The sequence below is a fragment of the Anopheles darlingi genome, chromosome 3, assembly GCF_943734745.1.
Source record: "Anopheles darlingi chromosome 3, idAnoDarlMG_H_01, whole genome shotgun sequence".
NCBI classification, from domain to species: Eukaryota; Metazoa; Arthropoda; class Insecta; order Diptera; family Culicidae; genus Anopheles; species Anopheles darlingi.
In genome coordinates this window covers 38,888,439-38,905,701 of record NC_064875.1, presented here as the reverse complement: position 1 = coordinate 38,905,701, position 17,263 = coordinate 38,888,439, and the positions used below count along the sequence as shown (strand labels likewise).

The 17,263-nt window shown below is 42.5% G+C and overlaps 2 protein-coding genes and 2 long non-coding RNA genes across 4 annotated transcripts in view; 2 read left to right on the top strand and 2 right to left on the bottom strand.

Annotated features, from left to right (window-relative positions):
- Positions 1 to 5,400: 5,400 nt before the first annotated feature.
- On the bottom strand, positions 5,401 to 6,155 carry LOC125957245 (uncharacterized). The gene is made up of 3 exons (XM_049689807.1): positions 5,996 to 6,155; positions 5,822 to 5,926; positions 5,401 to 5,748 (listed from the first exon to the last, which is right to left on the bottom strand). Exons 1-3 carry the CDS (start codon positions 6,095 to 6,097, stop codon positions 5,527 to 5,529), a joined length of 429 nt encoding a protein of 142 aa, XP_049545764.1. The 5' UTR covers positions 6,098 to 6,155; the 3' UTR covers positions 5,401 to 5,526.
- A 3,731-nt stretch (positions 6,156 to 9,886) lies between these two features.
- On the top strand, positions 9,887 to 11,010 carry LOC125957095 (chymotrypsin-1-like). Its single transcript, XM_049689522.1, has 3 exons — positions 9,887 to 9,966; positions 10,037 to 10,623; positions 10,703 to 11,010. Exons 1-3 carry the CDS (start codon positions 9,918 to 9,920, stop codon positions 10,862 to 10,864), a joined length of 798 nt encoding a protein of 265 aa, XP_049545479.1. The 5' UTR covers positions 9,887 to 9,917; the 3' UTR covers positions 10,865 to 11,010.
- A 412-nt stretch (positions 11,011 to 11,422) lies between these two features.
- LOC125958304 (uncharacterized) lies at positions 11,423 to 12,228 on the bottom strand. Its single transcript, XR_007469315.1, has 3 exons — positions 12,128 to 12,228; positions 11,908 to 12,066; positions 11,423 to 11,847 (listed from the first exon to the last, which is right to left on the bottom strand). It is a non-coding gene; the product is annotated as an uncharacterized LOC125958304 (long non-coding RNA).
- A 4,280-nt stretch (positions 12,229 to 16,508) lies between these two features.
- The window catches only part of LOC125957783 (uncharacterized), a 9,518-nt gene continuing 8,763 nt past the window's right edge, over positions 16,509 to 17,263 (top strand). The window contains exon 1 of the long non-coding RNA XR_007469255.1: positions 16,509 to 16,642. This is a non-coding gene — a long non-coding RNA (uncharacterized LOC125957783). The remainder of the gene's footprint in view (positions 16,643 to 17,263) is intronic.

Genomic DNA, 17,263 nt, shown 5'->3' with positions numbered 1-17,263 from the left:
TGACACACAATGGCACAGCAGGAAGTCGATTTGTACAAGGAAGTCAAAATTAAGTAGTAGTGGAACCATTAGTAGTGGTTTATAAGGCGCGAGAAAGCAGAGTTGGTTTCAGCAATATCCTTACTTTAATATTTTACAAATTATAACTTATAATAGGAGCGTCCTTTTCCACTTAGCGTTTATGCTTTTGTAGTACCGTAGGTGGCTAATGGTTTTAGTTGCGTTTGGCTGGTTTTGAGCTTTAATGAGTTCCTAGGTATTGTACGGATTTGCTTCAAGCTATTTCAACGTTTTTTTACTTTGAGGCCCTTGTTTGGGAAGCGGCGTCCGCTCGTGTTTCAAGTAAAACATATTGCTTCCGATTTTTCTGCGTTTATGTTCATTTACCATTTGTTGCAGTAAACTACATATCTGTTAGTGCTGTTGTCGAAAAAATGTCGTAAAAGTTGTTAAATATGTGTAGTTTTCGATCTCCGCACATTTTATACCAGTACACAAGGTAAATATTTTACGAAACATCGCACTTTCAAATGGATGATCACTTTGAAAAAAAAGATTCAACTGACCACTAACTGAATGATCATGGTACGATAGTTACAAATATCAAATTGGTGCCCAATGCTAAGACCTACAGCCTACAGGCAACATGAGTTTATTAGCTGAAGCGGTTCATTTTTACAACTTAACCACTACAATTACCTCCACCAGAGAGAAGTGCGCCCATCATAATGCTCTATACTGGCCAAGGAAGACTTTTCACAGCAGCACACGCGTAACTATCCGCGAATGATATCCTGCGGAAAGTGGATCCACTTCCGTATCGTGGATGGTCGCCGTGCTACCAACAACCTATAGTATTGTTCTGCAGCTCGATAAATGAGCGATGTAGATGACAGCGAATGCTGGTACGGCCAACGGTCCGCCCGTTAGGTACAATGGGAGCATTGCAAGAAGCAGGTCGTCGCTGCAGCAGCAGCAGCAGCAGCATTTCCACCACCACCACCACCACCATTAGGATGCGGTCCAAGTTTGAAGTGTTCCCAAAAACCGGATCAAAAGGCAGATTCGTCCGTCCAATTAGTTGAGTAGCAGGGAGCAACGAGAGAGATAGCAAAGGGTGACGCGCCATGACCGGCCATTCTCCCTGTGATCTCGCGTTGTGAACGCTCTGTCCGCACGCTGTTTCCTCTTCCGGTCACGATTCCCCGGTCCAGAGTTGAGTGGATCGTAGTGGATGGATCGATTGTAGCCTCTACCGCTTTGTAGGTCGCCATGTTCGCCATCGGGTGTGGTCACCGGTTGTGCGTAGCCCCCACTGGAGGACGACGACGCAACCGACTAGAACGCGTACCGAGACCCGCCTCGGATCGATCGATATGATGCAGAACATCATCCCATCGGTTGACCTGACCACCGGCCACTACGAGGCTTTCATACACACACACACACACACACTCGGCAGCGGGTCTGACCGTTTTATGAATGACATTTGCTTGCCAATGCAGAACAAAACCACTGCAACCGTTGGCCAAGATTTGAATCCGTCGTGCTATTGGTTTGGCTACGTTGGTCAATCCATAAAGGCAAACAAGCCACCGGGACTCCATGGCCCATTCCCGGTGTTCGGCCGGTGCGTTGGCGAATGCCAGCAAAACCGGAGCGCAACCGATGCAATTTCCGTCCGGTTTGGTCCAAAGGTACCAGGCTCGGTTTTGTTTTAAGGTTATGCACAGCCGGGGAGGGAGGGAGATATGAACTGCATTGTCAAACCATAACTTGCGGATGCAGTGACTGTGACTAACGTTTCCTTTCTGCTCTTTCGTCTTTGTTTGGCTGTTTGAAGGATTTCCCTCGATTAACTAATATTAGCTTACATATCATTATTTATTTGGACGTTGTTTATTCTTTAATAAAGTACTTACTAATCAAATCAATACCATGCAAGAAATAGAACAATTAATCTATGGCTCGTCCTCAACGATCTGTCGATTGCGAAGCTTTTCAAATTCTCGCATATGGTGGCGGCCAGCGGATGTCACAAAACACGAGAGCGGTTCCCTAATCACCAGAAGAAACGAGGCTATTTTATTGGGAAAACTGATGTTGTTTACGCTTACAACAGGGCCAGACCCTGCAGCTAGCAGGGTATCCTATGCAAACAGGTCTTTCTATACGGGGAAGTCATTAGTCCCGTCCCCCCTTTCAGCAGCTGAGGCATCAGCCAGCCAAGGTATCAGCTTTCATCATCGAACACATCGCACCCTCGCGTCTGCTGCAAAATCGATCACCATAATACCGTTTTCGCTCATTCATCATTAACACGCCGAGGACAAGCGCAACGGTGGTTAAGGTCAACTGACCGTTTTTGGTCAAATACACAAGTTCACAAGTTAGTTCAGTCCAAAATTACCATACCCCTTTCTATAACACTGCTACCCTCCAGACATGCTCGGGAGAATGCCCTCATGGTTATTCAGACGAGTGGCACCGTTAAATTGGGGTGACTGAATTGTACAGCTGTGTGCGATACCAGACTGGCATCGTAGTCCATTTGACTCTATGCAGCAATAGTTTGGAGCATTTCTAGAAAAATTAGATTTAAATATTACGCATTTTTAACAAATACCGCTTGGTAGACATTCTTAATTTGTAAACGAATGAAAAAAAACAGAATAACGAAGAAATGCTTTTATTTTAATCAACACCCAAGATGCATTACAATACACCCTACAAGTAATTTTTTACGTTTAACAACAAGAACCCTAGAAGCAATCAATTTCTCCATAGTAGTAATATAATAAAAAAGGCAAAACAGTTGAACTATGTTTGGACTAAACCAAACAGCTGCAACAAAACAAAACGCTATCAACACTAAATGTAACTACAATAATTATAATGTGTTTGTTAACGACCACTATCGTAATAGCCATAATATTTGTGTAAATGTGCTGTTTTAGATAAAACTTTAATTGTCATGTTTGAGCTATGCCTGATACACTGAAAAAACATTTAAAATCAGTTCGACAACTTAACTAGAAGTTGTACTTTTTCGATCAAATTTTTATAATATGAAATTTAAAATGAAAATAAGAATTCTGGTTACTGAAAGCACTTCAAATTGCAGCCATTCACTAACCCCTGGCAATCGCGACGACTCTCACACTCGGGTGAAAGGCTGTTCATTAGATGTCAATCAAATTAATACCAGTACCTTGAAGCTCGTAAGACACAATTCGTTGAAGCCGGATGGCGGGAAAATTTTTATCCGGAAGCATCACCATGCATCATTCCAGGAATCATTTATGAAGCTACTAGAGCGCTGGACAAACGACAAGCACCCAAACCGTCCAGTGTCAGCTCATACTCAAACAACCTACCAGACGAAAATGAATGATATAGAAAGTCGACCGGCAGTACGACAGGAACATCCTGCTTACCATTTCTGTGCTACCGGAAAGACAGGCTCTTGGAGCGGATGTTCAGAAGAGAGAGAGAGAGCGAACATCTGAGAGATACTGCAACGAAATGGAAAGCGATTCGTTCGGTGACAAACATCCGCCTCATTGCAGTAGGCAAGAAAAAAAACAATAGTTTGTTAAAATCACAGCAACAACATTCCGGGAAAAGTCAGTCACGAATCACGACTTAGCCACGCGAATCCTCTTGGCTTGGAAGCGTTGTACATTACCCGGAGCCGCAATTTATGACCCCAACCGGCACTCTCTTCCATCTTCACACACACACACACAGACAGGCTTGCGATTGTTTCTTTCTGTTCGCTCGTGAAATGTCACGTTTTGAAGACCAAGAAGATGCATGCGTGCGTGCGTGCGTGCGTGCATGTGAGATCGAGACGAGTATTCGGGTTCGTGGAGTGCGTAGTCACGCACCACCGGTGACAGGATGAATAAATGAGTGGATATCGGAGGGGCTGGTAGCTGGAAAAAGGTTGCCCCCGGTTTGTGGGACCTCACAAGTTCCCTCTTTCTGGTTGAAAACCCATGCCCGTGCTATCGATTGTCAATGTGTCGTACGAATGAGGGTTACGCCAATACATAACAGTGCGTTTCAAGAAAACATATATGGAAATGAATTTTATTTAAAATTTTCTTTCTATTCCCGACCACTAGATTAAAGTTTAGTTAATAGAATTACATGAAACATGTAAGAAACTTGATCAGATTATAGGGCACCAAACAATCCGTCGGTTCGTTTTTGTGTCTATCACTGTGGCCACATCCACCATCTGTGTAAACGTCCACCGGCACCGCAGAAAAGTGCGTACTTGAAACGTGTCTGTGACTATACCCCCCCCCCCCATCCTCCCATCTACCACCTCCTACCTGACCTGTCCACTGGCACTGGCGTGCTGGTACCACATTGCTACAGCATGTTTTCGGGGTTTCCGGTTGACCATAAAATTTGGCACCAACCGGAAACCGAAGAATGTCGTGAAGAAAGGATCTCTCCTGCTTCCAGCAGAGTGCCTCTTGAAACCGAATTCCATGGAATGCCTGTTAAAAAAAGAAGGAAGAAGCCTCGTTGCGGACCGGGGATTTTTATGTGTTCCGCACCGCACCCGCGATCGCCACTTTAGTGTGCGGCAAGTCATGCCGCGTCGCCCTTTCCTACGCAACATCCACTAAATCACAGTCCTACATCGCTCGCTCGCTGCGGCACACACCGAAAGAAGAGCCACTGATTTGCTTCCAGCTTCCACCGGCTTGACGTTCACATTCCATACGTCTTTCGCCTTCGCTTCGGCTTCAAGACGGCGAGGAGTTCGAGGAGAAGCACAAGCCAGCGGAAAGCAGCTTTTCCTCCAGCGCAGAGGGCGCAACCGGGGTGGGGTGTTGGGCTATTTCCGTAACTCCGTCCAGACGAGCAACAAAGTTATCGCGATAACTTTTGCTCAATTTGAGCAAAAGTTATCGCGATAACTTTCTCGCCCTACTGTTTACATACGATTTGACAGCTCCTAAGGGGGTTTTCACTCGTTCTCGCTTGCTCGCTGTCTACACGTGCATTCCAGTTATCGCGATAACTTCTCGACGGATTTGTATGGGATGACGTTTAATTTAGAAGTTCTCGTCGAGAAATTCTCCAACATTCGTCATCGTCTGGACGGAGTTTCACTCCGTTGGACATACTTTATGTGCCGAGGCCCTCCTTCGCGCGGCAGTTTATCCGGCAAAGTGAATACGGTAATGGATTGGAGTGTTCGATGAAGCGTCTGCCGAACATATATATATATTGGGCGATTGATGATGGTATATGTGATTGACTAATGCGTTAATTAGAATTGATCAGGTACTTTACGGCTAACGCGTCCTGCTACACGACTATTCGATGTTGTGATCCGATCCGATCTTCTACACATCCTATGGTATTACTTAAAAGATAAACTTTATTACAACATTCAGAACAACAAGAACATCCTATACTTGTCTAGAAATCTTCAATATTCTCATTCAGTTCACTAACATTTCTTTATTGTCGACGCCATTTTTTATGTTTTTTTTGACTTCACAATGATAATACATCTTTATCATATGGCTTATCTAGTTTCTTGGTCTTTTCTTTCTTAGCCGTGCGCAACTTTGGAGCATTTGGTGATGATGGAGGCGGCGGTGGGTTATGCATCATCATATCATTCGCCATATCGGCAACGGATGCAGGTTGTGGGCAGGATTTTCCAATCGCTTTCAACTGCCTTACACATCGTTGCACGTACGGTTGATCAGGTTTCTATTGCGAAAACATGTTGTTCAGTGTTTAGAATCGAGTTGTGAAAGGTGATTCACGAGCTTTAGCCACATACCTCACCGGTACGACACAGATCTAACGAAAGCTGGGCGTTTGTCATTTGAACCAAACAACGTTGTGTCCAATCTCGGGTTCGGGTGTCACACTCGTAGATTGGAAACTGCAATTAAGGTAGACATTAAGTCATTCGATTCGCACTATTTACACGCTCCGTCATGTTTGGGGGTACCAGATCGTCATCTTGGTCGATTTTATTAGCAGATGATTTCTTTACACACTTAGTATCAGGAACGGCAGAAGCCAATATGAAGATCAAAAGCAGAATATACATTGCAGTTATGATTGAGAAGAACTGATGAAGCAGTTACTCTCACGGCTGTTGGTTGATGATTGCTTTACCGTGGTCTGACCATAACCGCCAGTCATCTGCGTGGAATGAGAGAGCAAACACACATCGCTATTTACACAGCTGTAGGACAGTGGCCTTAAACGGTCGTAAGGGTTAATTCCTATAAATGCTCATTAGTTCGACCCTCACAACTTTTCTAATAAAATGAAGTTTTGTAAATGCAAGAAACGATTTATTTTACTTTACTCTAATGATATTGTTGTTTATTATCGTATTAGATAAGATAAATAAATCGTAGTAAAGTACAAAGAAATGGAGGGTTTTCGCAAGTAATTCTATTATTTTGCATTAAAGTTGTCTGGTCCAATTTTAAGTGCGCAAAACTATGGTTTTGATTATCATTTAAAAAATAGTACAAATAAATAATCATAGAATTCATTCTATTTGAATTATTTCGCAGATGTTCCACAGCGTCGTACGATTAGTACTCCATCTGGTAGATGCAAAAACAATGTGATTTTTTTAACAACGTATTTTTGTAATATGTTACTTTCAAAGCTTGAATTTCAAGAGGTCTGTCCTGTAATATTCTTTTGAATACTACAGTGCCAATAATATTTTCCTGGATCTTCTGGAAGGATAGCTGTACGAGAACCTGATTTCACGATTACAGGATTCTGTACGCAACAAATTACAGGAGAATTAAAGCTCGACCAAGTGAAAGAAAAGCTACTAGCGCTAGAGAGAAAATCTCAGTTTTCCCGACTTTCCGAGCTTGCTGAATCGTAACTTAGCCGAGACAGTCGGCGGGTCACAAAAGCTTTCCTGAGTAACGTGAAAGCTTTGATCGTGTGTGAACAGCTTTAAGGGGGGCTTCGATTTATTATTTTATTTCTTCGCATTTACTTTTTACATTTTTTATGAGTGTTCCCCATTGACTAAATGTATGCAACCGGATCTATTATTGTTTAATAGACTTAAAATTGTTCTGCCGACGGGTCTAATAAGCGTTAATAAACCCGGTTGCATACCTTTTTGTCAATGGGGTTTAATCTTTCAAGAGTATTGTGTAAAATTTTGGGATCAATCGAAGCAAAACTGACAAAGAATTGATTTTTGAAAATCTGCCTTTCATACAAGGATGAATGCATCTCGCAACTTTGAAGCGGTTTCTCCAAAGTCGGTGCCCATCGTAGCATAAAAACTACTGGACCGATCGATTTGAAATGTTGAACACATAATCTGTGCACTATGTGATATATGTAAAACTCGCTTTTTGAGGCAACCTCGTAAAACGCATCACTTTTCAATCAGCAACTTCAAAAATCCGCCAGAAATCCAAAACAATATTCATTTGAACATTTCAGATGACCCAGCACGTGGCTACCATGGGCACTGCAAAAAGTACATTTTTGCAAACTTGCCGTTCTGCATTGGATGCAATGAACATACAGTGACCGGCATAAGTAAAAGCCCACCCCTTCATTTTTGTAGATTTTCGACTGTAAATCCTACATTTTCTATCGTATCCGGCAAGTGTAGTGGTTTTCTTAAAGCTTGAACATTCCTCTTTCAGTTTCACTAGCTTTCATCTCGATTGGTTTGATAACAAATTTTTGATAATTGCTCAAATAAGAGATGGTCGATCACAGATGTGACAAAAGTAAAAGCCCACTTTACAATAAATATTATTGTGACTCTACTAAAGCCCTCTGGTTACTATATCTTTGTTAGGCCTTTAGTTTACATCTGTTTTAAAGTTTTAGGTTCCCCCCCCCCCCCCCCCTATTATTGGTTACAGTAATTTAATCCTTCAATCGTAGTAGTTCCAGTAGTAAATCGATTGCGCACGGGTTTTCGCTAAAGAAATGGGTGTATGGGAGGAAAAGAAATCGTTGCATGCCTGAAATCTTCTTATGCAGCAATCATGAGTCTCAACAGATATTAACAGAAAAATATTATTAGTAGGGGATGCCTTTATGCCATCATGACTAATCACCAATGTTCATCAGATTAGTAAATGAGATATAAAACCAGACGTTCTGGGAAGACGAATGATCGAACAAATGATAAAAACCATTCCAGAGATTAGGAAATCGTTAGAATTAACTATCTGTTCCATCATGATAACCCTGTCACTGTCTATTTTGGAGCAAACTATGCCATATTAGAATAGCTCTACATGAGTACAAGAGTGCGTATGCTAAAAGTCTTCCGTTTATAAGCCAAAAATATGGTTAAACGTTTGAATTTCACCCGGAAATGTGTAACCAAGTTAAAAGAAGGCTAGAGCAATGTTCTATAGTCTGGCGAATCATAAATGGAAGCATTCAATATAAACTATCACGAAAGAGGTTGGCGGAAAATAAACCATGGTTTGCAAGAACGTAATGTACCGGTCATAATCAAGCACGGAGGTGGTAGTATGAAGTTGCGGGGTGGATTTTCCATGGCTCTTGTGGACAATTTAAAGAAAATGATGGTATTATGGCGGGCGAAAATTATGTTGACACCCTTAATAACTATTTGATGGACTCAGTACGAATAAGCCCATTTAAAAGCACTTTTGTTATGCAGCAGGGCAGTGATCCTAAACATGCTGCTAAAATAACTAATATTTTTTAATGTTCCCGTGTCACTCCCCTTCTCAAATGGCCTTCTCAAAGCCAAGATTTTTAACGGATCAAGAATTTGTGGGAAATTTTAGATAAAAATTTCATTAAGAATTATGTTATTATCAAAACAATTATTTTTTTGGAAGTTATTCAACCAGTTTGAACCTCAATACACCTGAAATCGTGTAGACGTCATGCCAAAACACCTGTAACTTAAAATCTGAGCTAAGGATGGACCATATTAATTGTTAGGGAAATTTCTTGTAGGTGGGCTTTTACTTTTGTCACATCTGTGATCGACCATCTCTCATTTAAACATTTATCAAAAATTTGTTATCAATCCAATCGAGATGAAAGCTAGTGAAACTGAAAGAGGAATGTTAAACCTTCAAGAAAACCACTACACTTGCCGGATACGATAGAAAATGTAGGATTTACAATCAAAAATCTACAAAAATCAAGGGGTGGGCTTTTACTTATGCCGGTCACTGTAGTTTTTAGTCAATCTTCTCCAAAATAGAACAAAATATTCTTGAAAAGTTGTAGTTTATTATGACGTTATTTTGAAAAACTTAAGTGGAATGGTTCACCAAAAATCGTCAAAAATAAGCCTTTTTTACCCATATTAACCAAAGCCCTTCCTTAATATAGATTTAATTCGATTAATCAAATTTAATTATTTGACTTTGTATTAACGAAAACTTATTGTCAATTAGAAAAGAGCTTTTTTCACATCAAGAGTAAGAAACAAGGTGAAAATATTCTCTTTGCCCTATAAATACAGAAACATTATTCATATAAAAATTAACAAGTTGTTCAATGACAATGTTTTTTTTTAATTTTGTGTGATATTATTAACTAGAAGAGTATATAAACTGCGATGAATTGTGCATGACATACCTCACTGCACTATTTTTTATCGAAGCGGCAAACAATCATATCGCGCAGCTACTTATTTGTGTTTGCTAGATGAAAACTCCCTTCAACTTCAATCAGTCACTTTGCACAAAGTGCCATCGTAGTAATAAATAATGGGAAAGATTTCATTCAACCCGTATCAGTTGGAATGAGCTTCGCACAAGCCGGCTTATCGTGCGATTAGGCGGCCACGGCGTATAAAAGAATGGATTATCATTGCATCTGTTCAACAGTATTCTCGAGTAGTTCGGCTGTAGCAGGACTGCAAAATGTTTCTTCTACTAGGAGTGCTTCTGGTGGCGTTAGGAGCTGTGCAAGGTCTGTGATGTACTGGCTCCATGAAGTTTACCCGCTACTAAGTGTTTTCTCTTGCACAAAATCTCTTTAGGAGGACCGATCGACAATGCCAGAATAGTGAATGGAACGGATGCTTCAATCGAAGACTATCCGTTCATCGTGTCGCTGCGTGGCTCCACCGGTGGCCACTCCTGTGGAGGAAGCATTTTGAACGAGTTCTGGATTTTAACAGCGGCTCATTGCGTCGATTGGACGACGCCATTGGCCCAGACGGTGCAGGTTGGACGTACCGACATTTCGCGCCCAGTTGATGAGTCTGTGTATGACATCGAGGACGTTGTCATCCACCCTGGGTATAATCCTAGTGATAGCTATATCGATGACATCGCTCTACTTAAACTGCGCAAGCCGCTAGTGTTCAGTGAAACCGTGCAACCGGTTCGGATTCCGAATCGTTTCATGGAGGTGGACTTCGGGCCAAATAACGCGAATGAGAACGTTGTTGTTACGCTGATTGGTTGGGGTCGTAACGCTACAGAAGGTCCCGTACAAACCACACTGCAAGAAGTTGACTACTACCTTGTATCGAACGAGAAATGTAACCAAATCCACAGCAACCACATCTATCCGATGCAAATGTGTGCTGCCGAGCCTGGCGGTTGGAAAGGACAGTGCAGTGTAAGTAACGCATAGGCCCCAAATCGGATAACTTGGATTTGGACACCAGTAACGAACAAATTTTTTTCGACATTCGCAGGGCGACTCTGGTGGTCCGTTGCTGTTGAATGGAGTTCAAGTTGGTATTGTATCGTGGAGTGTCAAACCGTGCGCTTCCCCCCCGTACCCGGGAGTGCTGACCAAGGTGTCATACTACGTAGACTTTATCAATACCTACGCAAAGAAATATTTACACGCATAAGGTACTTACGATCGAAATAGATTGCTATTGTCTGCTATCAACGATTACAAATAACACTCCTGAGCAAGTTGATAAGATTACGCTACGGTTGCTGAAATGGTACGATAACTCTAGGCAGAACCATTGAATAAATGACCGATTCTACTTTATCATAATCGTATATTGTATAGTGGTGCTTATCGGGAGCATCCATTCGAGACACCGTAGTACACTCTAGATAAGCCAATATGATGATCTGCAATATCGGACAGACCGTTTCGGGCACAATATGTTGGTACTATTGTTGATGTAGCAGCGTATAGATAAGAGTAACGATGAACTGGAGTACAATTCCCATGACCTAAGCTTAACCCTTAAACGGCTGAGTGTCTGACGTCAGTGACGACATCTGTTGGCAATGATTTGCGATACTTTTATGGCTTATCGTAGTAGCCCAGAAAATGAATTCTATGCGAGTGGCTCTGCGCTGCTCAAGCTTTAGGAAAGTTGGTGTACAGGTTTGCATGAAAATAGTCTTTTTTTAATGCCAACAAGAAAATTGAGTTTATAAATACGTGTTCTAGCCCTTTAATGGCGCTATTATTCGATAAATGGAAAACATTCCAATAACCCAAACCATTATAAACACTCTAAGTAAAGTAGTAGCTCTGTTCATTGCGTGTTCATTGCTGTATGAAAGTAGAAGCAAAGAGAAGTCTAACCTCTAATCACGTAATGGAGGGACAAACGTTTTGAAACAAGCATCCTTCAAACAATATCCCTGGCGCCAACTGACGAAATACATTCCATGAGCCGTGAAGTACCTGGCGCCTCCAGCACGGCTAACGTAGCATGTTCCTGGGCTGCCCGAACGGTCAATCATGGTCTCATTAATGTTTATGTGCCCAGCCTTCAAAAATCGGTCCAGTGGATCCCTTTTTCGACGTTCCATGGTGCGCCCGAGGCGGTCCCAATAACCAGTGGGTAGCCCGCCTGGAACGGAGCTGCAACGGATACAGGGCGAAAGTTAATAAACACACGAAAAGATGGAAGCACGCCATTACCTCTAGCCGGTGAAGATTGCTGCGAACAACAGGGAGTGCTGTGGATCGATATCGCTTTCGTTGGCTACAACTCGCATGATAATTGCCAGCTACGGTCATAGCGATTAATTCCGGGGACGTTCTACGTGACGAATCCATCGAGTACGGGTATCGCTAGTGCTGTAAGTCAACACAACCATCAACATCAATCAGCAGCCGAAGCACGGAACGCAAAACACACCAGAGAGAGAGACATCCCGGCCAAATTCGCGGATCCATCTCGGCACAGGATACGACGCTGCTCCGTAGCCCAGATGTTTGACACACCACGAACGATGACCTACTACCGTGTGGTGCAGAGTGTGATGGCCCGAACCCAGACGGAGCTGCTGCGGTGCAAGGTTTTGTGCCGGGAAAAACTGTTGCATGTTACCGATGCTCCCCTCTGTCCAACAGAATGAACTTCGGTTCGGTTACGATACACGCGCGCGTTAGAGGGGAATTGTCGCGGCGAATGCAAACACCACCACACTGCTCGAACTCGAACCGGACCGGACCGAGCATAGCTGTCGAGATGATTTCAACGTTGGAGTGGGAACCACAGGAAATGCTTTTAATTTTGTTTTTCGGAAATCAGTTTTATTTCAATTAATCAGTCCAACCTTATTCGCTTTCATTATACATTATTGGGACAACTTTTGAAATGCATCATAAAAAGGAAAAGCATCAACAACTGTACACAGCTTTTTTCACCCTAATACTACGCTCAATCACGCTCGACATCAATGCATAATCAATCGCCTTACACATGAACAGTCGATTTGTGATAATTAAATTTATACTCCCGGAGGTGGCAATTAAAACGCGTATTTTAATCCACCGCGTATCAGCGTGTTGAGTTAATTAATTATATTTTAACTTCCGGGATTATTGGCAGGCCAATCGTAATGCTATTCGCCCAGGGGGCAATTTTGTTGTTTGAAACTTGTTACCCAACTCTGTGCTGTCGCCAGGTAGAATAGAAAACTTTTCCTATTGCTGCTCCACTTTTCATTTATCTCGGGAATTCATACCAATCAGAAGTTTCTGTATACCGACAGACAGACAAACAGACAGACGGGGCACTGATGGAAAGTATGCTTTTCTGCGTTCTGATTGCATAAACCGGCAATCCATCGCTGGATGCATTTCCGCATGACACGTTCGTCATTACTCGCTTTATAATTGTTGATTTTTTCCGTTTGTTTCTGTTTATACTTTTAACATCGCCCGACCAAGCCGCCTGGTAGGGGGTCATCTGCTACGCCGGAAACAGTCATCAGCGTGGGATTGTTATTATTCATAGAAAGAGCTACCCCAGCAAGGCTCCTGACATAGCCGGACCTCTGTTCGGCGCGCAATGTTGTTGATGTATATTTAATTAGCACTCTATTCTCAAGCTGGGCTTTCGCTGCTGCAACCGGGAAATGCATCTCGGCTGACATCAGAACCTGGGGTCATTTCTGGGAGAACACAAATGCCAGGACAAGACAGCAGGGCAGATTTTATATTTGTATTTTGTGCCGCCTCACTGAGCGCCATGTCTTCTAATGAAGCATGCGTAACGTTGCATCATAGCAAGCGAGCACGAAACATGGTAAATATGTTAATTCCTCGTTGCCTTGGCAAATGGTAAGTCAACAAATCCATCCAGCCAAAGGTAGCGAAGAATATTGAAGTCCTGGGCGAGGATCTCGGCTCGGCGCGGTTGCTAGTTTCGTTTCGACGTCTGGATGGTGAGTATGTTCAAGACATGCACTTCAAAGGAAGCTCCGATACAGAGGTCCATCATGAATGGTACAATACCGGTATTTCCTCTCTCGTAAGTTGTTGTAAAATTTATTAAAATAAGATATAATGCTTTCTGAGTTTTGGATTTTCTTTTATCATAAAACAAGGCGAAAATATCGCGATGTATCAAATGATAAAACGATGTATAAGTAACTTTACTTAACATTCTTTTATTATTTGGGCCGATTTTTAGAGGTTGATAATATCCAAGATTGTTAATTGTTTGCGTGATAAAAACAACTAATAAATATTAGTAGATTTTTTGTAAAGGTAATTATTTGTCTTTTTTTTACTACTAGTTAACAGAACAATACACTTGCAACAAGTTTTCTAAAAGATGAACAGCCAAAGATCGAAAGGAATCCCTTCTGGTTGTCCCGTCACAACTTTCCTATGAATACCAAATCGCATCATGCCTCGCACCGGTAGTCCTTTGAGTGTAAAGCATTGAAGCAATATGAGACGAAATTCATTCTAAACTGTTCTTAGTAGAATCATGCGTTGGGTCTTCTGGTGATGATGAAAACAGCAGCCCAACAGCACCAAAGGGAATTATGAATGTTGGAGGCCACGGCACTATAGGCGCTCTCACTATCTAGCATTGCTAGGGACAAACATGATGTTTCTCCGACGGTGGTTTTTTGGTGTCAAAGCCAATGGAAACCAACAGCTCAACTGCAGACAGACAGTGACTTGCGGAGAACTAACCACAAACCCCCGGCCATCATCAATTCTCGCACGCATAATCCGAGCCTCGGTGCTGAACCACACAACGGGGATTGTAAACCCCTGGCTACGTTGAAAGCATCCGCTTTCTCAGACGCCAGACCACAAACAAGACTTCAGCATAGTAATCGGTTTCAGGTTTTGGTAATGTTGTGTGTCGGGTGATGGCTTTATTTTCCCCCATCATAGTATTAGCACCATCCAATTAGTGACACTGATTGCCTTACACAACACCACAGTGAGATTGTCTCTAACTAAACCATCAGTTCATTCCTCCGACTGCAACGGCTGGTATCACGTTGAAATTATTACCTGCCTCAACAGGAAGCATGGAACGTTCCAATCTCCGGTCTGCTAGGGAAACTGAAGTTGCTACCAAAACGGATCAGTTTTAACCAATTTGCAACAGTAGTCGTTTTTCGTAGGTACTGATTCGAGGATCGTTTGAAAATACTTAGAAATAAATGAATTTAATTAGAAACATGTGTTCTTCCTTTTGGTGCCATTGCTGCTCCTTTCTTATACTTTAATAGAAAATTTAGAAAGTGAATAAGTAACTAACAGAGATTCAAAAACTCTTAACACGCCACAATTTTGCATAACACAGTCTTCATATTATGTGATGATGCCACACACATTGAAAAATCGATTAGGGGATTAATTATGCAACCGTATTCCACCTCTTCAGTATCAATAAACAGATACACCTTCAAGAAGAATAACAGTATCACATTATCATCACTTAATCCGTGTAACAACAGAAGCTAATCCTTCATTCAGATTTTTGAGCGCAAGGATACTAATCATGCATGCTATTCTTATTGTTTATGCTCGTCATTAATGGGTCGTTATCGTTCGTTTGGATCGGATCAAAGTTATGATGGGACGCTATCGTACAAAAGGATAAATGATGGTAGGATTCAATCAGCTGCCAGAGAGAAAGGTTTCGATCGCTCTGATAAACCTTCCAATTTGCATTATTCGACCCATTTCCGGAATCGTAAAACGCAATAAATGCATAATGCTCTGCATGAAAGCATTCACCCGTGGACCCAGAATGCCAGCAGCAAACGAGGGATGCCGCCTACCGCAACAAAACAAGGCCTCACCGAGCTCGGACTTCGGATGCGGAGACGCGTGATGGTATGCGATGCGCAGCGGAAACTCGACAACACAGCTGTGTATACACCTCATGTTGAGCAAGGTTCACCCAGTTTCCAGCATTCAATATTCGTCGCTGCATTGACCCAATTCGGCAAAATGGTCCACTTCTGACCGTTCTGCCGTTTGCTGCGTTGCTTATTCCCCGGGACAACCAAGTCAAACCAATCATCCGTGGAACCGTTTGGGGCACACAGACCCGTTAGCATGCGCCGTAAGAATATCGGGCAAATTGTGGTCTTATGTTATTAAATTAATAATCTCCAAATCCTGATACACACAAACCATGGTTTTTGAAATAACTTTAATTTAAAAGGGAATGCTTCCTCCTGCCCAAGGATATTGTCCGGGGAACGGTCGTGTGTACGGAACGAATGAAATAGAAGCGGATTTTTATGTTTTGATTAACAGGTAGTCGTTGGAAGGATGAACACCACGAATCAACGCGGCAGCAAACGCGCGCGGTGCACATGCGCATGGCAAGAAGACGAGCTACACGAGACAAGTAGCAGAGAAGCAACAGGGCATCCCCGAGAAACGAACAATGTTTTCACCAGAATTCAAAAGCCTACGACGTTATGTTGTATTACTATGAAGCAACCGTAGATGGATATTTCTATAAACAAAATGGAAAACGCTACAAATTGAAACATGTTCTTTGTGATTAATTTTTGGTCATCAATCGAAGCTCTCTTCATGTCTTCTATTCCTACCCGGCGGGAGAAAGAAGCTGTTGCTCGAATGAACCACAGCCTGCTCCGTTCGATCCTTCCCCGGCCGACGAAGGCAATGCACGCGTTCGGCTAGAGGAAAAGGACACCATCGCCCCCGGACAGAGCGCGCTTCGGTGAGGCGCAACAACCGATCACTGCTGCTTGCAGAACCATCCCGTTCAGTTTTGATGAAGACATCGAACCGTGCGGTTTAGGATCGTTCCTGGTGCTTTCATCGTGGTTTTCCTCGCTGTGCCAGCTTCCCTTGCATCCTGCTGCTTTTGTGGTGGTGGTGGTAGTGATGGTGGTGATGGTCACGGTGTAAGGTAAAAGCAAAGAAAGGGGTTAGTGAAGGAGCTAAACCGAAAAGCTCACCATCGGCCATCACTCGGTATAGTGCATTTGAATAAATAACAGTGTGTGTTCTGGACCGTCTTGCGTGAGTCCGTCCATCGTCCATCGTTCATTCTGCTCTCCTAACTCCCGTGGGAGAATTTAGAAGGAAAAAAAGGTGCAAAGAATGATAGCCAGAAAGAAGTTTCCCGTTCAATGTTCGATTCACCGCACCTGTGCCGTGGAGACATTGAAATATGCTTTGGGTGGTATTTCTGTATGAGTGTGTGTGTTTTTGTTAAGAGTGCGTATGAATTAAAGTAAAGCGTCCATCTAGCCTGTCACAAACTCCCCTGGGAGGGAAAGGAAAGAAAAGTGTCTAACTTTCGTGCAACGAGAGATGAGCAGCGAGTACAGAGGACGAGTTCACAAAGAATGATAGGTTATTGATTTTATTGCTACGACAAATCGAGTAATACCTGCTTTTGATCAATACTCATTCTTTATTTCTTGTGCTATAATATATACAGTTTTGTTTGTTTGTATAAACGTAATTCACAATATCGTTCCATTTCGTGGCTACAAATGCGAGTTGGCATCTATCACATCGACGG